This window comes from Drosophila navojoa, chromosome X, assembly GCF_054131105.1.
Source record: "Drosophila navojoa isolate 15081-1374.11 chromosome X, UAZ_NAV_1.0, whole genome shotgun sequence".
NCBI lineage: Eukaryota > Metazoa > Arthropoda > Insecta > Diptera > Drosophilidae > Drosophila > Drosophila navojoa.
Genome location: NC_142895.1, coordinates 21,479,992 through 21,506,810, shown reverse-complemented (window position 1 = coordinate 21,506,810; position 26,819 = coordinate 21,479,992). Strand labels below are relative to the sequence as shown.

At 38.5% G+C, this 26,819-nt stretch overlaps 1 protein-coding gene across 2 annotated transcripts in view; it reads right to left on the bottom strand.

Annotated features, from left to right (window-relative positions):
- kairos overlaps positions 1-26,819 on the bottom strand; it is a 60,689-nt gene that overhangs the window by 5,539 nt on the left and 28,331 nt on the right. For both annotated transcript variants that reach the window (XM_089264081.1, XM_089264080.1), the window contains exons 2-3: positions 1,075-1,141; positions 428-947 (exon numbers count right to left, since the gene is read on the bottom strand). In XM_089264081.1, the coding sequence (XP_089120207.1) occupies positions 428-947; positions 1,075-1,078 (524 nt within the window). In that variant the 5' untranslated portion in view covers positions 1,079-1,141. The remainder of the gene's footprint in view (positions 1-427; positions 948-1,074; positions 1,142-26,819) is intronic.

Below are 26,819 nucleotides of genomic sequence, written 5' to 3'. Positions count from 1 at the left end.
ACAAATTGCATAGGACAAAATCAAGACTGGGGACTTTTCCATCGGAGGCAACGATTGTCTAAGGCTTATTTTTTTCGTATGCAAAAGAATCCTTCTAGTAAGACACAGTTATTGTCCATTGAAGAATTCAGTTATACTGAGGACTCGATAATCATCATGACAATAGCGTTATGATAAACAAGAGCTTTTGAAGTATATCCTAGTATCTCTAAATATCCTAGCATCTCTAGTAAAAAAGTCTGATAGACGACTATAAAGACTAAGTCAAGAGAAGAGACTCTTCCACCTTTCGGATCAATAATCATGGCTATAGAGTTAATATATTTCAAGTCTGCAAATGAAATTCTTATTTATTTTTGGTCTAAGCAAGGGAAAATCCCATATAAGAACAAGGAACCTATTCGGATAATGCAGCCAAGTCACTTACCCATTGCTCGAGGGATAGGCGGCGACAGATTCGCGGCGAGAGCGTCCAAAGAGTGTGGTGGGCACCTTCGAGATGGTAACAACTGAATGCCGGCGGCCGGACGGAGCCGGCGCCTGTGAGAGTGTGGCCAGGAATGCAGCCTCCTTGGGCGATGGGCCGGAGCCCTCGCCGCCACGCTCGGATAGACGGCGCACCTGACTGGCGGTGATGCCCTCGGTGACCTGCTGCGAGGGCAGAGAGTGTTTGCGGGCCTCGCGCGGATCGCGCCATGGTGATAGCAAGTAGGGATTAACGGGTGAATCGATGTCCAGGCTGGCGCGATTCGAGAATGTCTCAGAGCTCTCCGGCTCCACTTCTTCGGGCAAATTCGATTCCTCCACAACAATGAGCGGCTCCTGCTGTGCGCTGTGTGCGGCATGTGCCTGTGCCTGGGGATGTGGATGTGGATGGGGCAAGCCGGGTCCATGCCCGGCCCCACCACCGAAGCGCACAAATGGCGAACCACGCAAGCGTAGCGCATCTGTAACACAAAATGGAAGCAGTTAAATTGCAGATTGCTAGGTGATGCCGTCTCCCAAATGGACGTTCATTAGTGTGTCGTGTCGCCATTCTCTCCCACCCGCTCGCCCGCTCACCCGCTCACTTACCCATTTTCACAATTGCTCAATTGCTAGCCAGTTGGGAATAAGCGCTCGTCCTGTGTGCGTGTCCTAGCTGCAAAGCGAAAGGAAACCACACATCAAATAAATATTCTATACAAATGTGTAGATGAGCAAATATGCGTGTGTGTGTGTGTGTTGGTGTGCCTGTGTGTGTGTTTTGTGTGCTCTCTGCGGCAGGTTAAATAAAGCCAGCCTGTTCATTATCCATGTTACGAGCATACTCTTCCTTCAGGATATACTAATTATGCCATGCAGACAGAGAGAAAGCGCAGTCAGCTATACATTCGGAACGACTTGATCTTAGAAGATCTAGCTCGAAAGCCAGACTGTTTAGTAACTGTTTTTACATGATTAGCTGCTATCACCAGAGGCTTAGAGCTGAGCTCAATCAAAAATAGCCTCGGAAGCTCTTCCGATTTCTGGACCATGTTCAAATGTCTTATGATTGACTGCAGAGCCAACGATAATCACCACTCGATATTTTCTGCTATCGATGAATATGTTGTAAATACTATCGATAGCTTAAGCATTAGAAAAATAAATGTTTTTTATTCTTTCTTAAATTATATATATTTAAAAATCGGAACAGAAGATTTTCAAAATATATTATAGTAAATGCACTAAAAAGTGCTAATAAAAAGTGTATTAGTAACTAAAAATTAGATGACTTAATGACTCAAATCCTTTAGGCATAAAAAAAGAGAATTATAATAGTAATATTAAAATGTCATTAAATTGAATATTAAGCACATTTTAATTTAAGAAAATCTCTGTATATGTATATATATGTACATACATATATACAAATATATATATTTCTTATAATTTTTTAAAATTTAGGAATGGCCAATCTTTCTGTCTTTCTTTCTTTTCAATTCCAAGAAGATTGCCAGGACGAATAAATATTTATATAAATATAGATGCGAGCAATGCAAGAATAAGAGAGCTCATATAAGCACATCCCATTTATTAGTCTGTAATACAGCAATAGATATAATCGTATAGTCTGGCATATAATTATATTTCAACTGATCTTTCCTTAACTCTAGCAGATCACTCGATTCACAAGCAGATCAAGCATCCGAAAAAATCGACAAACTTATTGTAGAAATATTTGTTCTTCAATACTATCAATGGCTTTAAGACCTCTACTAATCATTCGTCTTTGAGAAAGTGAAGCGAAAATCAAGCCTTAATGAAGTTGTGTCAGCCGTTCTCAGGCAATGGCTGCTACATTGAGCTAAGAATAAAAGCAAAGCTGACGCAAATTCAGGCAGATTCATACAGTGACTATTATTCATTGCCCATACTCAAGCGGAGCATTCCATAGTCGGTCTGAGCCGCAGCCACAGCTCCGACTTGTTACAAATTGCAAATGGCAAGAAAATCATGCATCAAAGTAATTAAAGCTTTGGCAAGGCTGTACACAGGGCCACATGGCCGCTGTCTTGGGAATTGACATTTCGCTATTCAGCTGGAGCTATGGCTCTCACTTGGCCTAATACAGCTGTGTGCCTGTGTGTGTGTGTGTGTGTGTGTGTGTGTGTCAATAGAGTTGCCATAATGAGCATAAAATTATGCGAAAGTTGAAATGAAATTTCAGCATTACTCAGAGACCGCAAGACTTTGTATTTATGTGGCTATGCATCGTGGCCAACTGCTGTAACCCGGACATTTTCATAACTCTCTGTCAGCTTAGCTGCCCAGCCAGTGATTAGGGCCAAGAAGTTTTCCTTTGACACAAGCTCTCAACGGCCAGAGCCGTGGCAATTTGGGCCAAGTCAGTGGGCAGCTGTAACTGGACTTAGTTGAGGATGCCGCAGCAGGTGTAAATATGACAACGCGCTTAAATAATTATAAAGTTTTTAGTATTATGGACAAGAGGGAGGCAGTGGAGGGAGAGGGAGAGCGCGAGATACTTTACAATATTAACGTTAAGGCCAACACCAAATTAACTGCCTTTAGTATGCGATTGCAAAAAAAAAAAAAAAAAAAAAAAAAACAAAACAAAAACCAAACTCAAGATTGCGAATCAGCCAACTTCATTTGTGGGAACTTTAATTTCTGTAATGAAAAGTAATCAAACAGCTGTGGGCGTGGCTGGAAAACTTTGCAGAGTTTTCTTGAGCTAGGCATTCGGGGTGTAAGCCCCACAGAATGCCTTAAATTTGGCATGGATTATGATTTTTATTTACTTCAAAGTGTGTGAAAATAATCAGAAACTTGAAATTAATTTAGTTCAACTTTTGGCTACACTTTGAGCGCGTACATATGTATGTCGGCCTGAAGAATTATAAAGTTTTGCCTCAGTTTTCATAACGCCTTGAGCTATTCGCTCAGTCTGGCCCAAACTGAGTGCAGAATAATAGATTAGATAACTAATCTTGATAGGAACTTACATTCAAAGCGTCATTCTTAAAATATACATATATCGCAAGCAGAAAATAATTTCGACTACTGCTTATTATGATACATATTCTTGATTAATGTAATTGATGTAAGCGAACTACCATCAAATCATTGTTTTCCATTAGCCACGAATAATGGCATAATGAGAGACTTTATGCTTAAATTCATAAATATATATATACTATATCAGCAAACAAAATAACAAATACTCAGAGCACACACATTAGCATTAAATGCTTCGCATATTCATTCCCCAATTCAGACTAAAGGCAGCAGAGCTAATTCACTTACTCAATTGCGATTTCCCCATAATTCTCGCACACTTTCATAACTAACTAGTATTTTCACATTTACTCGGAAAATTAACCCACAATAGCTCATACCGAATTTCTATATGATATATAATCCATTAAATAAACTCATGAAATGTCAACAAGTTTAAGTTCATTTTTTTTTTTTTTTTTTTTATAAGAATGCGCAGTTAATACAAAAAGGTTATGCAATCAATTTCAAATTAAATTAATGCCATATTTATATGCAAATAATATTGTTACACTGCACGACATCAGGATGGCGCACTATCTTTATCTTTAAGGGCATAATCAGACACCTTTTTCCTGCTGGACTCTGTTTTACTGTCCTTAAAATAAATTAAAAATAAATATATGTATAATTTCAGATAAGATTCAAAATAAATTCTCACATAATTTTGGAATTTGGCAGATTTATTTATTTTTATTTTATTTATTTATTTATTTTTTATTTTTTTATTTATTTATTTATTTTATTTTATTTTTTTTTTTTGAGAGAGAAAAAAATAAATTTGAGGATATGCATAATTTGAAGATTACAGCTCACTTTTATATTTTTTGCTAATTAATATATTCGCTATAAAGCTAAATGATTATTAAATAAATGTAAATAAAATATTTTTTTAAATGACAAAGTTTATTTAAAAAAAAATAAATAGAATTAAAAAAAATGCAGTCTAATGCAAGAAAAATAAATTAATAATAATATATTACTATTTTACTATATCCCTCAAAATGTAAATAAAATGCATTCAACATGAATGGCGGCTATATGTATTTTACAGATGTACATATGTTATATATTATGATGTATTCATATTTTATATTAAACTACATCTAACATAATCAACTCTGTGAATAATATAACAAATCCCCAATCATTGTCAAAAGTTTTTCGTCCAGTGCAGTTGCTCCACATGAACAAGTTCTCTTGCATAAATTAGCATATTACAACTGGTTTTAATTAATGCTATCAAGCTCGAAACAACAAAATGTACTGTCATCGATATGCATATAAGAAAAAAAGGGACCTTTGACAGCTTCATTCCGTCTGGGCTCACTGCAGTTGCATAGCATTCGCTGTCATATTTCATAGCGGAATTATATCAAACTGGATTGATTTAATTACTGATTATTCAAGCGAATCGCTTTAGCGATTTGTTCAACCTGCATATCTAAAATGACAATCAGCCAACAAAAAAAAAAAAAGAATAATAATAATAATAATAAAAGAAACAACTTTGCGCTTTGTGCGGAAGCTAAACTGAAATAGATGATTGACAAATGCTGCGAAACACGCCCACAACATGAACAAACACTGAATTGACAAACAAGCTCTGGCCACACACATACACACACGCACGCACACACACACACACACGGTCCTCTTAATGTAGGCATTGTTATGCCGTGCTCTATATATGTACTTGACCAACGCTTGTATTCAAATCAACTAACGGCATTGTTGTGACTGTTGATTGACTAGCAGATACCCTGCTAATTTACTGGAGACCTCTATAAACCAAAGTAAAGTCTATTATTATCGATTGCTAGTTGTCTATTTGAGCATTTATTCTTATGCTAAAAAATGCCAATCGGAATTCGAATTGTCATCGCAGCTTGACTTTCTAGCATTCCAAATGAAGTTTAGCCTAAGGCAGCAGAGTGTGCCCAATTTTATAAAAAAAATCTATAAAATCTATATAAACAGGAAATACTTGGGATATATTGGTATAATGCACAGGATATATTTCATACAAAATATATGTATATCCATCAAATGGCATTATACCAATATATCCCAAGTATTTCCTGTTTATATAGATTTTATAGATTTTTTTTATAAATTTTTATGTTTATATAGATTTTACATTTTTGGTTTTTGTCCCACATGTAATCCAAAAATTTCTGACTATTTTCAAATTAACTTCTTTTTCTTATGCTCTTCGTAGCTCTTTCTGAGCCCCAAAGTCTTCTTCCAGAAATCTTGCCTTATACGATATAAAAGTATGTAAATACTAAGCATGCAAATTACTCTCATTTTATAATCATTTTCGATTGATATAAATAGAGATAGGCGAAAGACCAGCTCAACATTTCAAGTAAGCTAGTTTTATTATAAATAGAAATAGAAGTCACGATTAACTAGTTTATACTGAACTGGCGGAAACCCATTTATTGATCTTGGCTCTTACAACATACCTGAATGTCAATATATCTATATACATATATCTTCCTGCTGATTTGCTCTGGGCCTGTCACAGGCGACTTGGCCCAACCATCATAGCCCATTAAATCATTTAGCGTTTCCTTTAGGGTATAAATATAGGGAAAAACCTTTTCTCTTTTTTTCACATTTTTGTCTTTATTTTTTATTTATTTTTTTATATTTTTATTGGATTGAGAGCTTAGGCTGAGTGCGGGTGTGCGGCTTTTTTATTGTGGGTCCACTGAATGGCAAGCGCCAGACACATCAATTGCTTTAGACCGTCAATGTGTGCGTGTGTGTGTGTGTGTGTGCGTGTGTGTGCGTGTGCGTGTCCATGTTTGTATGCTGCCTTATTAGATACACAATGTCGACAGTGTCCTTGCCGGTCTCAATGACCTCTGCGCTCTTCACTTTTCACATTTCAGCTTTTGCCGAGCTCCATTTGCATGCGTATTTATTTGGCTGCGTCGCAGCGCATTGTTCGATTGCCTGATTGATTGATTGATTGATTGATTGACTCGCTGACCAAACGTCCGACAAACCAAAGTGAGTGATGTGAGCAATGTGAGCGATGTGACCCATTGACATATTGACATATTGACCGTTTGCCAAATTGACAGAGTGACAGAGTGACATCCAGCTGCTACTCTGACAGCCATCGCTGCATACCCCCAACACATTCCATGCCATGCCGAGCACAGCCACACCCACGGCAGCCCCCCAGCTTTATTTAATGGACTTTGCAATAAGTTTGCACACAGCAGCAACAGCAACAGCAACAACAGCAACAGCAGCAACAGCAGCTGCATCCACATCACATATGCATAAATAATGAATGTGGCAAGTGCACATCATTATGTTTGTTAATACATTATCAGACTAAAAATCCTCAATCAATAACAAACAAACAAATCGTAATGCTGCACTCGCCTATGATCGACTGCATAATGGGCTTTTCAAGCGGCCTGTATTTATTGAAAAATACGAAATATTTTGCAAATAGTTGACGAGTGTGTATGTGTGTGTGTGTTGAGAGACTGGGTAATGAGTCTATTTATTATTTATAGTATTTATCATTTTATTGGCCAACTTAGCACAGTGGGAGTCCTCTATAGATGGAGGACAAAACGTAAAAATATTTGCGAAATTTAATACACATTAATTTATATATGCTTTGTATTGAATTTCAGTTGCGTTTTCATTTTCATATAATTTAATATAATATTGGGGCTAAAATAATGGCATTTATGTTAATTTACTCACGAGAGAGTAAATTAAGTTGTCATTGAGTAAAATGCTTCCAGCAGAATTGCAATTATAAATTTTAATTGATATATGTAGAGATGTGCTAATTATTTATGATTTTTACTTGAGTGAGGTTAATTTAAAAGAACATCTATGTGCATATATGTATATAAGAATGTATATATGTATAAATTGTGATTTTCTTACATTACATTCTACCTCAATACCTTAAGAACTGCGACTCCTATCTTTCACAATCAGCTCTTACACAATCTAGTCCAATCTAGTCGTCCTCTCTTCACGATTGAGTCACGATCTTATCCGAATGACCTCAATAGCCATCTCGCTCTGACTGAGCAATACCCAAGGCAAGGCTCGGCACTCAGCTATATTGATATCTCTCTCTCTCTCTCTCTCACACACATACACACACATGCAGAGTGAGCAGTAAAGCAATCAAAATCAAAGACGAGTAGACATAAACCCTCTCGAATAATATTTGTACCACAGATCTGGATAAGCTCTCAACCTTAAAATAATGCTGTTGCAATATCAGTTTGTTTACTATTAAATTTCATAGACTTTCAAATATGTGATATTTCTAATTTTTATTACATTCATAAGTGAGAGTAGTGCTTCACTTAATTCCTTTGCTTGCAGCTCCTATGGATTAATATGAAAACTTCCATTTGCTTTTCACCTTGCCATCCCATTAGCATCTCTTTGCCGGAGGTCTAAATTCTGACTAACTCAACTGAGCAACTAACTGGGCTGACTGGACCAGCTGGCGATTCTGCGCTACCAACACCGGATGTGTTTAATCACAGCACTCAACGCTCTCTGTTAGACAATTCCTGGTAAGTCTTGGCATAATGAGTAGTTACTCTGATTTATCAGTTGCCCAATAGCTTTAAATTGAAAGCTATGAAAAATGTATCTAGCCTTTAAGAAGCCAGAGAGGAATGTTCCAAACGAAGGTCGAGTTATTTGCTTTAAGATGTATTAAGATATGTATGTATACTATTTTCTGTTTTTCTAAGAGCTCCTAAGACGATGCTTCCTCTTCTTCTTATGTTACATAGCTACTCTTAAAAAATAAAAATATTTCTTGCTTCAATACAACCTTCATTCGAGAAATCTAAATGGCATACAAAATTTAAACTCACTATTCAAATGTAGTATATATGTATACAATTTTCTATAATTTTCTGTAAATTTAAATCGCAGTTTTGCAGCCAAGTTAAGCGTCAGGCACATCTCAAGCAAATAAGTTGCAAATTGAAAGAAATGAAAAATTAAATAAAATAAAAAATAATACATATACATACATATAAAATAAAGGTGCTGCTCATTGAATAAACAATAAGCAAACCTTAGGCTCTTTTCTCTCGCAGCTCTTTGCCCTTTGCCCTTTGCCCTTTACTGTTTATTGTTTACTGTTTTGCTACTCGGCGGTTGCTGCTTAACGGGAAAAACATCTATAGTTTGCATTGATTCTGGTGAAAAGCTCAACGATTCAAAACAGTTGCCATCAAACGAATTTCACTTGAATTAATAATGAGCAGCAAATTGAAAGGAGATGATTCATGTGACATTTACACACACACACACACACACGCACACACACACACATATACAATTTTATATAATAGCCCCTATTAAGACTTTCTGTCTATAATTGCAACAATGCTGAGATTTAGCATTGTCATTATCTGAGTTAAATGAATTCAACCTGAATTCATAAATCACTTCAGCTTTTCGCCCTCACTTACTAATGCGAGTCTGTGCATAATGCATATTGTATAAGGGAGATTTTCATGAACCCATTGAAAATGGAAATTGAAGAAGGTAGAAGAAGGCGGGGTGAGAGACCCCATAGAGTATATATATTCTTAATCAGAACGGCGAGCTGAGTCGATGTGTGTGCTCGCCGAGGTCCTTCCGTACTTCCGTCTTTCAAACCATTCGTCCTTCAGTCTTTCTCTCCTTTCGTGTCCGTCTATCTGTCAGTCAGCTTGTCCGTAGTTCTTAACTCCGTCATATATAATACATTAATGCCGTGCATATATATCCTGTACACCATAAAAACATCAAATGATTTAAATATCAGCTCTTCGCAGAACTATCGCACGCTTACTTCTTATCCCTGCTGTATGGCTTCGACCGTTTATTAAGGGATTTATTAACGGACATGCATATATCTGCCATATTGATGTCGAAGTGGACCTCCTATGCTTTTGCATGCATATTCATATGAAAATAACGTAAATATATCTGTGTTCCGAACTATATTTTCCTTTAAAGCGAGTGCACATATAACTCTTCGCAGTGCATGATGAATTCAAGTGGATTTCTTATTTTGAGGTTAAAAAATATATGAATTTACGGTACTTTGATATGTGCACATCTGTGGCTTTATGTGTACTTGTACCTGACGTGCACAGTGGTATCTATGCACAGTTTTCATTGCAAAAATTAAAGTTTTTCAAAAGGTTTAACATATATAAAGCTCTTCAAGCTTTAAAATATATATAAGACAGGGTGCTTTCCTTCGACAGGGAAAAATGAGACATTGGCCAGCAAAAATGTTTACCAATATCTGTTATATACAATAAAAAAGAAATTTTTTGATAAAACACTAATAAACATAATACAAAAACAAATTATTTAATTAATTTAAAAAAGAACAACAAAAAATATAAAAAAGATCATCTATACACCTGATGAAGAAAAAATACACCAATAAGTTCAATTAAGTCCTGACGCTTTACAGTCTACTAAAGTTAGAAAGCCCTTAACTTTGCACTAGCAATTAATTCGTCTAAGAGCAAAAGTCTTGGACTTATTTAGCTATATGTAAATACAAATATTCTTTCAAAGGGAAATTTAATATTTTTTGCAAATTTAATTTTTATCTTTAACCCTTACCTTTATCCACTTATTAAATTTAAAACCCCTCGCTCATGAATTTTTCTATCAGACTTCATTCCTTTGGTCACTTAATTTTGAAAAATTTTGGATTTTTCCCACGAATTGGCAGCCGAGGCCCCATCGTATCGATGGATTCGCAGGCAAAAGTCTATTTGGGCTCAGCAAATAAACATTTGAGCCCGCATTGAATTGAAATTAAAGTCGGATTTAATTGGTTTATGGCCCTTAATCCTTAGCTGCCATTTTAGCCAGCACTTGGTCCAGCCAGTGTTGGGCTGAGATATTTTCGCGTAGCCATGACAATTGAAATGCTGCAAAACCGAATTGGATCAACCGTATATGACTGCATTCGGATGCTTGTTACCATCGACCGCAGAGTCTGGGCCAGTCAGCACGATTTCTTTTTTCAGTCTTTTTTTTTTTTGTGTATTTATTTCCCTTTTTTTTGTGAGCGAAGAATTGGTGAACACAAAAAACTGTTGAAGTGTATCAGCTTTTAAGTCAACGTTTGCTGAATTTTTTTTCTCATTTTTTCGCTTGTTTTTATTTGGCTTTTTTCTTCTGGCCAACAACTCGTGCGGTTCTTGCGGCTGCTGCTGTTGCTGTTGCAACTGTGTTCGGTTACAGCAATTTTATCAACAATTTGGCAAACGAGCTTCGGCTTTGTTGAATTTTAAAATGACATACAGCAGTATATGTGCGTGCATGTTGTCCAAATGATATCACCTGTCACAGTTGCAGGTGCAGCTGCTGTTGCTATTGTCGCTGCTGGAAATTGCATTTGCATTGCTCTTCTGCGCCTCTTTGCATCTGGGAAAATATTTGTGAAATTTTCGAAAATCCTTTTGCGTGTGAGAATGATGCAACTGGCCGCTTTTGCTCCTCCTATTGCTGTTGCTGTTGCTGTCGCTGTCGCTGCTGGAGCCACTAAGCTCGCCTAATTGCGGCTTGCCGCACTGAATCTGGCATGCAGCAGGCTAGAGCTGGCCCATTCACTTGAACCGTAGATTTCCATGGCAACCGCCCGATGAACTACCCACACAGTCTCCTCCTTGCTCTAAACACTCGGCATCGGCACGAATGACAGCTAAAATGGAGCCACACACACGCACACACAGATACAGAGGGAGATAGAGAGAGAGAGAGAGGGGGAAAACTGGTAGCGGTCTGCGGTCATTATAAAGCTGCTGTTGACGGCATCAGCCATAGCAAATGCATCTAGCGGCATTAAGATGGCCGTCGCTCCATTTCCTAATGCTTTGATACTTACAATGCAACTTTAAGCCGCTTTTAATAGTAGTATATATATAAATATACATATATAAATATACATATATATACATATTTATGTATACTATCTAAATATTAGTCGAATCGGCTCACAGACAATTCATATTCTCATATTTGGTTAAGCTGATCAATGCAGAGAGGTATTGCCTGTTGCCCTGGTGTCTTCACAACTGAATAAAATACTTATTCCCGATCCTAAAACAGTTGAATAGTCTGTAAGTCTCGCCCTAATAAAATGTCTAACAAAACGCAACAAAAAGCAACTATCAAGTATTAAATGGCTTGTTAAATAGCTGCATACAGTACTTAAGATCTTAAAGAGAGCAGATTTATATGAATTATTTTATGAATATCAGAGTTAAAAATAAAATTAATTAAATAAATTAAAATTAGAATTAAAAATAAAATTCATTTTCAAATTAAAATTAAAATTCAAATTCAATTCAAATTCAATTCCAAATTCAAATTCAAATTTCAAAATTCAAATTAAAAAAATTACAATTAACCTTAAAATTACCAATTGAAATACAAATTAAAATTAAAATTAAAATTAAAATTAAAATTAAAATTAAAATTAAAATTAAAATTAAAATTAAAATTAAAATTAAAATTAAAATTAAAATTAAAATTAAAATTAAAATTTAATTTAAATTAGTATAAATTAATTAAATTAATGAAAATTAAAATTTAAAATTAAACCATTAAAAATTACAATTAAATCCCTTAACATTAAAATTACTTCCCCTTATTCCCTCCCCTTCCCTTCCCTTCCCCTTCCCCTTAAAAATTCCCCTTAAAATCCCCTTCCCCTGAAAATTCCCCTTAAAATTCCCCTTCCCCTTCCCTTTCCCCTCCCCTTCCCCTTCCCCTTCCCCTTCCCCTTCCCCTTCCCCTTGACCCTCCCCTTCCCCTTCCCCTTCCCTTCCCCTTCCCTTCCCCTTCCCTTCCCCTTCCCCTTCCCTTCCCCTTCCCCTTCAAACTTCCCCCCCTTCCCTTCCCCTTCCCCTTCCCCTTCCCCTTCCCTTCCCCTTCCCCTTCCCCTTCCCCTTCCCCTTACCCTTCCCCCTTCCCCCCTTCCCTTACCCCCTCTTCCCCTTCCCCAGTTCGTTTCCCTTCCCTTGCCTCTGCTGTTATTTTCATCTTCTAATGGGCATTGTTTCCTATTATTATTCAGTTCATTAGTATAATAATGCACAACAACTATGGCTGGAAACTCGCCGAAAACTCGGCTGCACAGGAATCGCTTGGACAGTTAGAAATATATCGCGGAATTTAGTCAAATATATTACGTATATCTGCATTTAATGTCGTCGGAAAGTGCTGCGGAAAGGACATCATGGGCGCAGGACAATAGCGATGACAGCAGGCAGCCCGGCAGAGCTTAGGAAGCTGAGTTCGATAAACAAAGCCAAACAATGCTAAATTTTTTACGGTCCATAGCAGTTCACGGCAGACACAGCATTTCACTGAATTCTTTTTTTTTTTTTTTGCTTTTTTTTAGTAGTTGAATGCTATCGTAGCACCACAAGGACCACAAGCAACCACCACCAGCATGGCCACGGCCACGACCACAAACACGCCCACTCCCTCGCCCATTTTAGTGCAGCAACAGTCTTCGTCACGTTTGCATTTTTTGTCAGCGCACTATTTTCTAGCATGATACAAAGCAACGACAATTTATAACTAAAACCGAAAACGAAAAAGAAAGTTTTAAATAGTTGCCACTGTTTTTAGCCATGCGTGTGTGTGCGTGAGTGGGTGGCTGGGTGGCTGGGTGGCTGCGAGTGTGCGTGCTGCTTGCTCTAATACATTAGCGCGGCAAGCGGAAGCGGATATGTCACACATTTGCTGTTGTTGGCAACATTGTGCCGAGGCCTCGATGGCGAGCGGGCGGTGGCACAGTGAGAGCAACGGCAATGGCAATGGCACCTTTAAAGGTAAAGGTAAAGGGAACTGTAACGTTAACGGTAACGATAACGGCAACGGTAACGGTAAAGGCAACGGCTATGATGACGCTGGCTGCGCCAGGGCGCCAGGGGCGAAGACAGCCGCTGCCAGGAAGCGAAGCGAAAATAGCAATCAAAACTTAACTGAATTGCAGCGCATTGCACAACAGAAACTAACCAAACACATCCACACACACACACCCACACACACACACACACCCACACCCACACACTCACACCCAGACTTACACTTGCAAAGTGAGTTTGCTGTTGAACGAATTAACAAGTAAATGCATTTGGCACAAGCAGCAACAGACAGCAGCAACTGCAGGATCAGCAACAGGACAGCAAAAAAAAAAAAATAAATAAAACGATGGAGCACGGCAAGATGATGCAGCAGAAAAGAGCAAAAGTTATATAAAACGAAAGCGACTACTGGCAATCGGGCAGCAGCAACGGCATCACGCTCGTTCGAGGTGTGAAAATAGTTGAGGCAGCGATTGATAATGGCAGGAGCTGCGTGAATTTGGAGTCCATGGCAAGTGATATGAGCTCTAGGAGGCACATACATACACGCATATATATACATGTGTACCAATTCGAAAATCGCAATAAATCGAACAAATTCTATCCCCTTGAAATAATTCGTTCTCGATAATTATCGCTAATTTGAATTTTTGTATAAATCGACAAAAAAGAACTGATCCTCTTGTCATTTAGTATTACATAAATTGGCTTAGCAGATATACTCAGGTTTGTCAAGCCCTCAATATGTATTTTCCCTTTAACCCATATTATCAAAATTCTGTTTTATTACATTATTAATGGACGTATTAAGAAAATCCTAGCAATTTCAAAGTCCAAGATATAAATACACATTCCGACTTTCAAGGTTCTAGCTCTAGAGCCCAACCCAATATACTCTGTCTACTCGCCTCATGAGCGAGTACTGAAAGTCAAACTTAAGTTGCTTTATCGATTTCTTATTTAGCATATTTATTATAAGTTATGTAGAGAATTATGTCGATATGTATTTGTCAGAGGAATCATAAAATCAAATCATCACGATTTTCTTCCATTTTGAAATAAATAAATGCAAATAAAGGATAAATAAGAGGAATATATAAAGGATATAGAATGAAGATATATAGATGGGTATATATAGTATTCGTAATTTTTTAGTATGCTGCTTCCATGATACAATTTGTATGTCAATTCAGTTGCGAAATCGTGAAATAGCCATTGGCGAACCTATCGAAGCAGATGTTTCATATTCCATCTGCGAAACGATAATCAAATTACCCCATTGCCATGCACGGCCCTGGCACAAGCAACTTGCAGAGTCATCAATCTGAGAGTCACGTCTATAGCCAGCAAGTCAGGCCAGGCCAGGCCAGACAGACAGCCAGACCAGACCAGACCAGGACAGGCCAGGCCAGGCCAGCTGCATTTGGCCAGACAAAATTGTAGTGCTCTTAGCTGTCATGCAGTGGCTGTCCCACTACCTCTCTATCTATCTCCATCTCTCTATCTATCTCTATCTCAATTGCCCCCCTCTCTTGTGCGGGTGTGCGTGTGTGTGTGTGCTGGCGTGCTGCGGGAGCTGCTGACTCTGGCTTTGAATCCCTAACTGTATTTCAATCCGCACAGATCAGAACAAACAAATTCGCTGCTATTGACTTGACGTCGGCATCGACATCCACATCGACATCGACATCCACATCGACATGGCCATGGCCATCCCATTGAATCAAATTGAATTCAATTGATTTCGCATGTTGTTCATTGAATTTTCCAGATTATGGTTAAAATAAATTTTAATTTCACAGCAGCCCGTGTCGGAGCAACTGCAAAGGCCAAAGCTAACCAGTCAGCCATCAACTGTCCGCAGTCGCCGCCGCCTTTGCACGACTGTCGCCTGACGTTGCTTTGCCTGACGTTGCTTTACCTTTACGTTTTTTTCTCTTCTATTATTCTCATTTTGTATTTGTTAATTAAAATGCAGAAGGTAATTAAAAATTCAAGTGCAGGTATATGCCTGCTTGTCGGCAGATTTGATATGCGTGGGCGCTGCCACCACCTGCAGCAGCACCACGCACCACGCACCACGCACCACTCCTAGGCTTAATCGGCTTATATGGCAAACAATGCACCGGCTGTAGTGGAGTGTGCAGTTGATTACCCTTTGGATTTCACGTCTGAGTACAGCTCCAGCTCCCTGGTACGGTCCGGTCCGGTTCGGTTCGGTCCGGTCTAATGCCAATGGATGCTGTATGCTATGCTATCGGGCATACGAATTTGTCAAAGGGAACGAGTTTGCTTAAAGACGCATGCGAGGCAAGACTATTGTATTTCAGTTTAATTAAAGTCGCATTGCCAACAATTTTTGATCAATCGATGGCCAAGGTACGTGCGGGTGACCCTGGAGGCCTCCAGTTGCAGTAGCTTCATTATTTTATTCACTCAACATACACACACATGCACACACAGACACATGTAGTTTGTAACAAAGAGCATGCTAGATTGAATGCCAGTGACAGACCGGATGGACAGAGGGTGGTGCACCAGTGACCCAACCCCACCACAGCACAACACCCTCACCAGCACCGCCTGCTCCCTTGCTCATGCTCTTCTGCTTGGAATCTTTAATTATACTCATTCACAAAAGTGAATCGAGCATATTGGTTTTTATGCAATGTTCTTCTGACTGTTCGCATATCATTCTATATGGGGCCTTGCTACTGGAATTTGGAAAATATATGCGTCTGCATATGCCCTCAAATTATTAAATACATAAGATTTTCCCGATATCGGAAAATGCCATTTGCCAGGGATTTCAAATTTAGACTAGATACTTCTCTTGGCAGTCCATAGTCAAATAGATATGTTGAGTGAATGTTTCTTCCACAGCTGTTGAGCTGCAAGCTAAACCGTAAACAAGCTCCATTTATATTGTACATACACCAATTGGGGGCTTGGCAAATCGGAAAACTTTGATCTGAGAGCGTTGCGGCCGTTAAGGAGTGCTCTGCAGTCGGTAACGATAGATCCATCGCAACGTTCTTGCTTGTTTCCCACATGAATTTTGTTATTTGATATTTTATTGCAAAACAACTTTATAATTAAATCCAAATAAGTGTGTGAGCCACCCATACGCTGAGCTAACAGAAAAACCCACATAAACACACACACACACACACATATTTATATATAGCCATGAGCAAGACATCATGACATACAGGCGGATGATGCAGCTACGGCTAATCCGCCCACAATGCAAATTGGGAATTGGATATTTGTTTTTAGACATACGATCCTAATGAATTTTCCGAGCATAAATTTATATTTTCATTAAAATTTATGCATATGGTAATGCAGGGGGGGTGGGAGGTGGTGGCCCGAGCCCGGCAAAGTAAAAAATAATTACACCTGACAAAAGGCTATGCAGCTCAAATAGTAATAGTGTCTCCAGGTTGCAGTCGAAATGCTCGAATCAACTTGAGGCTGAGCCTCTCCTTTAAAAGCTTGTCTGTAGTTGAATCACAGTATGTCGTTGTATCTAGTGCAATTTGCCTAACAAATTATTTCAGCTTGCACAGACATTGCAAATCGCACAATAATATTACTTCTGAGTGAACAAATTCCTGAAGAAGGAAAACAATACATAATGTCTTAATGCATTTCCCAGTATTCCTTCGCTTGAAGAAGTTTCCATTTTCTTGTGAATGGCAAATGAAATGGAGATGAGCTCCACAGCATTCAAATAAAGGTATTAAGCATGAACTTTGTTTGAGATGGAATTAGTACACTTGATATTTATTTTTTATAAAATAAATAACATGAAATATCTAATGAAGAAAATATATATAAATAATGTAGAGTTTATGCATATATTTAAATTACGATTACAGAAAATATGTGCTGAAATCGAAAAGTGTGTCATAAATAAAATATTAAGAAGTGCCGTAAAAGCCCGGCGGAAGGCCAAGTGCTGAGAACCAGCCGGAAAACTGCAGTTGGAGTTAGGCTATTATCATAATTCTATTAATAGCTTAACCTTGCGAAGTGGGGGAGAAGCGATTCCTGTTAATGGAATCTGGCATTAACAATAGCCAAGTTGAATAAACTATATATACACATAATAAATATATACAAATATATATACATATATAAAATAAAGAAATATATATGAACATATAATAAAACACAATACTAAATACATAAAAAAGGTAAAGCAAAGTTGAGTAAAAACTATTTATATTTATTAAAAAATAAAATACAAAACAAAATTAATTTTAAAAAAAATTAAAAATTAATTTAAATTAATTTTTAAAAAAATGTAAAATAAAATAAAAAAAAAAAACTAAACTGGCTCAACTCTTTAAGTAAATAATAAACTTGGTTTCAATCGATTGGCTTTAAACCAGTTAATAACACAAATTTAAATTGCATTCAGATAGTTTGATGTTTTAAAATATCTTTTACTTTAAAGAGATGTAAATAAGTTTGATAAAAAAAATAGTCAAACTCATTAAATGCAACGAAAGTCAAATAAAACATTTTGAATTTAATAACAAAATGTAATTTGAATGATTTTTTTCCATAGTTTTTTCTTTCTGTTTGCTTCTATGAATATGTAATTTGGCATGTGGTTATTTTTTCGTGCACTATTACGCAAAGCCTAGCAATGCCAATTACCCAAAAAAATTAAATCAAGTGCAGATATGAGCTCCAATAAAATGCATAATTATATTTCACATAAAGCAATAAGGGCGAAAAAGAGACAGAGAGAGAGAGAGAGCAAGCGAACAACAAGAGCATGAAAACGGTAAATCATTCAGGAGCATAAATAAATAATCAAATGTAATGAAATATTTGTACATATTCATTAATTTCAAATAGAATAAGTTACCAATTAATTATCGTCAATAAAGTATTATGAATAATTCATCTGAGCATCGAGCGGGCGGGCATTGTGCAACGGCTAAACAATTTCGTAGCAATGCTTATTATTAGCTATAATTAATCAGAGTCTCGCAACCATTGTTGCCCATTGCCTTTGCCACCTGTGCAGCAGCAGCAGCAGCAGCAGCAATTCGAGAAACACCAGCACTACTAGCAGCAACACCGTAAATTGCCAAGACGAATTCCTAAATCAGTAAACTTCCTTATGGCTGATGCGGCACGCAAGCCGCAGCACTTCCGCCGGCTGCGGTTGTTGCGGATGTCGTTGGTACATGCCTGCGAGGAGTCCTTCGCATCGCCAGTTAGATTTCTGACTGCTTTCATTTAATTAAAAATGTATTATATCCCCATGAGCTGGCAGCTCCAGCTCTGCTCGACTCTCGACTCTCGACTCTCGACTGCCAACTGAATCTTTGCCCATTGCGTTCTGATTGACATTTAGACATTTGGAGTGAAAGCTGCAAAAAATCAACATTATTTTGCTCTGTTTGCACTGAAGCAAGCGCAAAAGCAAAACAAATACATAATAATAGAAATTTGCTAACCCACACACTCTCGTTCAACTCCGTCCCCGCCCCCCCCTGGCGGCCCCACAGAGCATCCTGCTTGGATGCCGAAAGGGGCAAGCGCATGTGCGAGGCAACATAATATATGTATGTAGCATGCCACACACACACACACACACACCCACACACCCACACACTCACACGCTCACACTCACACACACACACGCACTCCATAGTTTCCTGCTTGTTTCCTCTTTTTTCTCAGTCTAATTCCGTTCCATGTTCAATGCATTTAAAGAGCTTTCACAAAATTCATTTCCAAATAGTTAAATCGTTGCGTTTTCCTCTTTGTTTGCTGGCCAAAATGAATTCAATAATTTATTTTCCATATAGTATTGTGGCATACAGTTCGCATTCTCTTGCCCTTCGGTTCAGTTGAGTGTTGATTTCAATACACGCGTAAATCAAGCTTAAAACTGTAATTTTATTTGTAAATTTTCCGTTTAGTTTTCATTTAGTCAGACAATGATAAATACCATACTAATGAGTCCAAAGAGTTCAAAGTCTTTTCACACATGTGAATTTACAATTACGGGATGAGATATAAAGCTGATATATATTTATGTATATATTTTATAGAGCACATAGAGTGTATTTATTATTGATCAGGATGTGGAACCTAGGCCCGTCATACGGTCTAGTCCACCCGTCCGTGTATCCGAGCGACTTGCCGTCCGTTCCATCAGTCCGTTTGACCATTCGATTATCCGTCCAACGGTCCGCCTGTCCGCTCGTCTGTCTCTTGGTCCATTCATTCGTTCTGTCTGTCCCTCCGTTACCCCTCTGTCCATCCATTCGTCTGTCCGACCGTTAATTCGTTCCGGTTGTCCATTCGTCCACCTATGCATCTATCCATTTGTCCGTCCATCCATTCGTCCATCCGTCTGCCTTTCCGTCTTCCTGACCCTCTGCCAGTTCGGCTATCCATTCGTGCATACGTCCGTCTGACCGTCCTTATGAACGTAACTATCTTGGAATTAACCAAAGATAGAGGCTTGCAATTCGAAATATATATTCTTTTATAGCATACGCAAAACGAGTTTATTATTGATTTTCTATACCCACACCAACTGTGAGTTTCCAACAAATTGCAGTAGATTCACAATTTTCTATCCTTAATGATCTAACGGCAATTCGCCTAGCGAAAATATTTGCATAAAATAGATGAGCTAACTAGGATGTTATATAGAATATCTCAGAGAGATAGAAAGATTAAAATATTGATGGAAAATTTAATATTGTCAGCAAAAATTCAATAGAGCTTCAATAGGACTTCAGTCCAAATAATTTCTTGTCTGCTTCATATTGATATGAAATAATTAATAAAATCTCTGATAATTTTGCTATCGATTTCCCCGAGTCTCTTTGCTGCAGACTCTCATAATCAGCGTGGACCCAAAGAAATGTCAGCTATTCCTGCTTGAGTTCGAATCATTTTTGCCTGCGTTTGATGGCCATCATTAATTTTAAGACTCTCAATTGAAAACATACAAATAATAGATGGAAGTAAATAAATGGAATATTAAAGGAGTACTGGACCTATAGAAATTAGCTTCGCACTTCGAATTATCCAATTTATTCGCACTTTCCGAGTCGAACCAAATATTTTATTCCACATTCAATCGCATGCCTCAAAGCACTTTATTAATCTGCAGTCAAACTCAGAGTCGAAGATTTATGGCCAAGCGCATGCAAATAAAGTCAAGAATAAAATGAAAATGTATATATAAAAAAAAAAATAAATTGAAAATAAGAGAAATATGAAAATAAAAATTTATTGAGATTGACCAACGGCTTAAAGCAACAGCAACAGCAGCAACAGCAGCAACAGCAGCAGCAGCCGCTGTTCATGTCCTTCTGTGTATTTGTGCAATCGCAATCGTTTTTATTAATTTTTAAAAGAATTCCAGTTTCGGCAGTGCCATTAATAAGAAATGGCAACCAGAAGCCATAAACTTTGCTCGCGCAATCATTTGTGAGCTGCCGCCCCGAACGGCTTCGGGCAAACAAGAAAAAGTTTATTTTGCACATACCGCAAATATTTTTCAAATTAATCTTTCGACGCAGCCAAAGCGAAATGCTGGTCAAAGAACACGGCCCATCGCCAAGGCAATGCCAGCCACCAAGCTCCATCGGGCACTACCAGCACCCACCAAACGAACGAAAGTTCAAACTTGGCTCCGGCAACAATGCACCCTAGCATGAATATCTTATGGCTCTCCGCCCACAACAATCTGCTGACCGCGGACTCAAAATATCCGAAAATATACCTACATATGTGTGTATGTATATGTATGTGTGTGTATGTGTATCGCACAATCGTTATTTAAGATTTTGTATATATTTTTTAAGCTGTTTATTTCGCCTGGCTTCGTTGATTCTCGGTTGAGTGATTGAACTGAAATTTATTTGATAGACTTCCTAAATGGAAGACATTGATTGTTCGACTGAATGAGTGCCTAGTGATTGACTCATTGCCTTACTGACCTATTGACTCAATGACTTATTGACTTATTGAATCATTGACTCATTGCCTCACTGACTTATTGAACCATTGATACATTCACTCGTTGACTTTATTTGATAAATGGAACACATTGATTGTCCGACTGAATGACTGCCTAGTGATTGACTCATTGCCTCATTGACTTATTGAGTCATTGACTTATTGAATCATTGACTCATTGATTCATTAATGCATTGAATCATTAAATCAATGCCACACTGACTTATTGAACCATTGATACATTCACTCGTTGACTTTATTTGATGGACTTCCTAAATGGAAGACTGCCTAGTGATTGACTCATTGCCTCATTGACCTATTGAGTCATTGGCTCATTGGCTCATTGACTCATTGCCACGTTGCCGCATGAACTTATTGACTCAATGACTTATTGACTTATTGAATCATTGACTCATTGATTCATTGATGCATTGAATCATTAAATCAATGCCACACTGACTTATTGAACCATTGATACATTCACTCGTTGACTTTATTTGATGGACTTCCTAAATGGAAGACTGCCTAGTGATTGACTCATTGCCTCATTGACCTATTGAGTCATTGGTTCATTGGCTCATTGACTCATTGCCACATTGCCGCATGAACTTATTGACTCAATGACTTATTGACTTATTGAATCATTAACTCATTGGTTCATTGATTCATTGAATCATTGACTCACTGACCCAGCGATTCATTGCCTCATTGACTCATTGGCTCGTCTTTTACTCATTGGCTCATTGAATGATTGACTCATTGACCATTGGTGCTACCTGATTGATTGACTGCTTCACTGACTGATTCATTCGTTGACTGACTGGCAAATGTATTAGTCAATTATTAGGGCTGATAGCCAGAGAGAGAGAGACTGACTGATTGATTGACTGTGTCTGTGATTGATTTATTGTTTAGCTGATTGATGGCCCAGCTTCTGGCCGATTAATCGACTGTTTGATTGACTATCTGACTGACTGGCAGCTTGACTCAATGTTTGACGATGACTAACAGCCTAGATGATTGAAAACCTGACGAAAAGATTGATTGATTGACTATGACTGATTGATTGACTGAAAGGTTGCTTGAATCGGTTGACTCTGGCTGACTGATTGATGGTCTGGCTGACTGAATAATTTATACTAATTTGGCGACTGATTGTCTGCTGTTCAATCTACAACCAAGAGCTATGGCATACAGAAAGATAAACGTAAACGGAATTTAGATTGCGATTAATTCTCAGTCTAACGGAATTGCTCGCTGGATTAATGATAGATTATGGCACGCGATACTAAGAGGCGATTAGGAAACGCTTTAGTAGCGCTCATTAAAGCATATTGTGTTGCACTAATGCGCAACATGAGAAGAGTTGCTCATCATTTGATAAGCTAATTGTCGGGCTTAATTGCCGTTTGTTGAGCTGCACGAAATAAAACATTTGATTTCATTTCAGATAGCACACACACGCCGTATATAACCAGAATCTTAATGCAATTCTTTTTTCCTGTCTCTCTTTACTTTTCGTGATAATAAAGTACAGAGTCCCTTGGAGGGCAATGTCCATGAGCAGTTCCATTGACTTGCTAACCCCAGACTGAAACACAAGTCCAATACAAAACCAATTTGTGTAGGTCAGGCTCTCCGCCATTTGCTACCCCTCTCTCTCTCTCTCTCTCTCTGTCTCTGTCTCTGGGTCTGGGTCTGTGTCTGTCTTTGCACACACTTGACTGAGTGGCACTTGGCGCAGGCCAAACACACTTGAATTTCAAAATGAAACATTATGATGGCAGTCGCAAGCGGGGAAAAGAAACGTTGGCCAAAATTAAAATTGAGTGCGTAGCTTGTGGATTGCAAAATAATAATAATACTAATAAATTGCTCAAGGAGCGGCAAGGCGCCGTTATATAAACATCAAATCTGTATAGACATACATATAGGACACACGTATGCATATAAAATATGCAATTTAATTTATTTATTATGCTGCGCAATAAAATTCATGAACAGATTCGGCTCAATGGCTGCCCAACATGTATGTATGGGTTATGGCTCGAAATTGGGGCTTAGGGTCTTTTTTTTTTTTTTGAGGGGGCCTGCCTGGGCCGCTGGAGCGTGCAGCTAAGCAACAAAAATTGAAAACTAAAATCGATTTCCGCTTGACAAATAACTTAAGTGGCCGTTTATATACCAGCTCACGAACTTATGGAACATACTCGTAATCGCCCTCGCATCCGCACATCAGATTGGCGAAAAACTTCATGCATAACTACCATGTATGTATGTGTGTAAGCAGCCAAAAGGATAAGCAGAGAGAAAGAGAGTGAGAGAGGGAGAGAAAGAGTGGTATTATGTGAGGAAGAGCGCAAATTGAGTAGTGCAAGAGATATATATATATATAGAGAGAGAGAGCGTGAGTGAGAGTGGGCTGGCTTGTGCATGGCTCTCGAATGCTTTCAAAAATATTCCACACGATTAATTTTTTGCGATCCATTAAAAAGATTTACTCAAATTGACAGAATCATCGAGTGGATGATGCCGGGCGACATCGCGACGACGCGTCGTTGTCCTCGACACGACGATGCGCGCTGTCCTCGAACCTGGCCCTGGACGCATGAAAAATGTTATTCCCCATGGGCGTGTCAGTATGCTGCACACACACACACACGCACACACTGACACAGAGAAGTGTCTCAATTTGCATGCGATAAGCTGAAGCGAGGGGCGCCCAAAGGGGGGGCAAGGCAGGCTAATGCCTGTTTGGCGCACAAATGGAGTGGGACTTGAGCTGGGAACTGCGAGCTGGGAACTGCGAGCTGGGCGTTGAGCGTTGGGCTGCGTGTGCTCCATTAAATGCATGTACATAATCATAAATTTACACTCATTATCAGATTAGCGAGCGGCATTCGTTCCCACGCAGCTGCAGCAACAAAACTGCAGAGCAGCAAATTGAATTTTTCAAATATAATTCATTTGAGTTGTTTACGCCGCTGCACGGCCATCGGTCGGGCGTATAAGTAGTTGTAGATCAACAAGCGAAATAGCTTAGCTAGACAAACTCCCAGTTGACTTTTACTCAAATTCCAAGCACAAATTCCACTCGAATTCCACTCAGCAAATACTTGAAGTCAACTGAACATAAGAAAAATCATAATAATATATAGACTAAAAACTTGTTCTTTCCCTGCAGAGTATTGCGCAGTCGTTGACAGCCATTCGCTTATTTTTGCAAATTTCATTTGCCATATTATTATCAGCTTAGAGTTTGGAATGTGCATTCATAATTCGGGCAGCTTATTGAGATAACGAATAACGAATTCGCATTTGCTGTCAGGCGAGTGGCAAAGCCTCTTGTGAGCTTAGCTTCAAATAGATTTATTGAAAAGCAAATCATTTTTTAATTGCTCTCAATTTGATAGTATCATATCATATGACAGCACTATAGCTGATGGTATTCATTCGGAGCGCATGGCTATGCAGCTGTCTACGGAGCAGCAGCAAGACGACATTTGGCGGCGACACAGTGACACAGTGGCAACGGCTTATGTAGTCAACGGCAACAACTGGCGATACTGGGCGGGCCGAACGACTTCAATCTGCTTATTTTCTGCTTATCTGTGACTTGGGTTATTATTGTTTTTGCCAATTAGTGTCCGGCAGGCAGTTAGCTGCAAAGTTTCCCCAGCACAAAGTTGGCTAAAAAGCAAAGTTTGCTGCATTTTGTTTATATGCCCTTCTCTCTCACACTCACTATCTCATACTGTCACTATCTCTCACTCTCGCTCTCGCTCTTAATATACCTCATTCTCTCCCTTTCTATCTCACACTCACAATCTCTCAGTCTATCTCTAACTCTCACTATCTTCCTCTCTCTCTCACTCTCACTCTCACTCTCACTCTCACTCTCACTCTCACTCTCACTCTCACTCTCACTCTCACTCTCACTCTCTCTCCCTCACTCTCACTCTCACTCTCACTCTCACTCTCACTCTCACTCTCACTGTCACTCTCTCACTCTCACTCTCACTCTCTCACCCTCACTCTCTCCCCCTCACTCTCATTCACACTCTGTTTGATTTGATTAGAGTTATTTATGATATAAGAGTCGCTCTATAGTCCGCAATGCAAAGACGGATTTAAGGATAAGTTTTAATCTTAGGTAAATATATCATTGCTGATATGGGAAAAGAACATTTACCTATGTATATATGCATGTGTATACACCTGTATTCATATACATATGTATGTATATGTTGTGCCCTTCCTAACAAAATGTTCATAACTGCGGCAAAGAGTATCAAAGCTGAATGGCAAAAGGCAAGCATAAAGCAAGCATCTACACACACATTATGCCTACGTATACAAATGCACACACAAGAACACACACGTACATATTGTGAACAGACACACGCCTATAGAAACACACACACACACACACACACACACAATGAGGCTTTTACCCTTTTCACGTTTACCACTTCACTCGCGTCGCATTTGTATAAAATGTAAATTAAGTTAATGGTAATAAAGTGTCTATTATATAAGCAGCACACACTCGCACACATGCTGGCACACCCACACACACACATACGCACACACACACACATACGCACATGGACACATTCACACTTTCGGGCAGACATTTGCATTTTTGTAAATGATTGTATTAAGTGATTTCAAATTAGTGTCGAGCTGTAAAGAGTGAAAGAGAGAGAGAGAGCGAGAGAGAGAGAGAGAGAGATAGAGAGAGTGAAAGAGATAGACACAGCTAGATCTGTTTGTTATCCATTGACTAACATTCACACATTTATCAGTTATCCAAATCCAATTCCCCCCTCCCCCCTCCCCTATTAGAGACTGTTGCTCCAAGTTCCTTTTGCGGCTCCTAATTATGCGCATATATCGATAAAAATTTTGAACGGTAAATGCCATAACAATGTGTATGGAAATGCGCACGTAATAGAATCAGATAGCAAAGGACAAATAAAAACAAGTAAGAAAGCTCTAGTCGAGACTGCTCGACTACGAGATCCCCTGAACCCTACAAGCAACTGATATTTCAATAATAATTAGCACCCACACACGCACTCATGCAAACAAATACACGCACACACACACACTCACATATACAGGCGATTGCGTTTGGGTTGCGCTGCAGTGCTGGCAATATTAGGAGAACTTATTTGTTGAATAATTTAATTTCTAGACGTACGATCGTAATGAAACTTTCAGAACGTATTCATATTGTTTAAATGTATGTGTATACCGAAGCACAAGTCTCTAGTATTTGATATACGACTTTTACAAAGATGAGGGTGAGGGGGTGGATTTGGGGGTGGGGGGTAAATTTTAACAAAA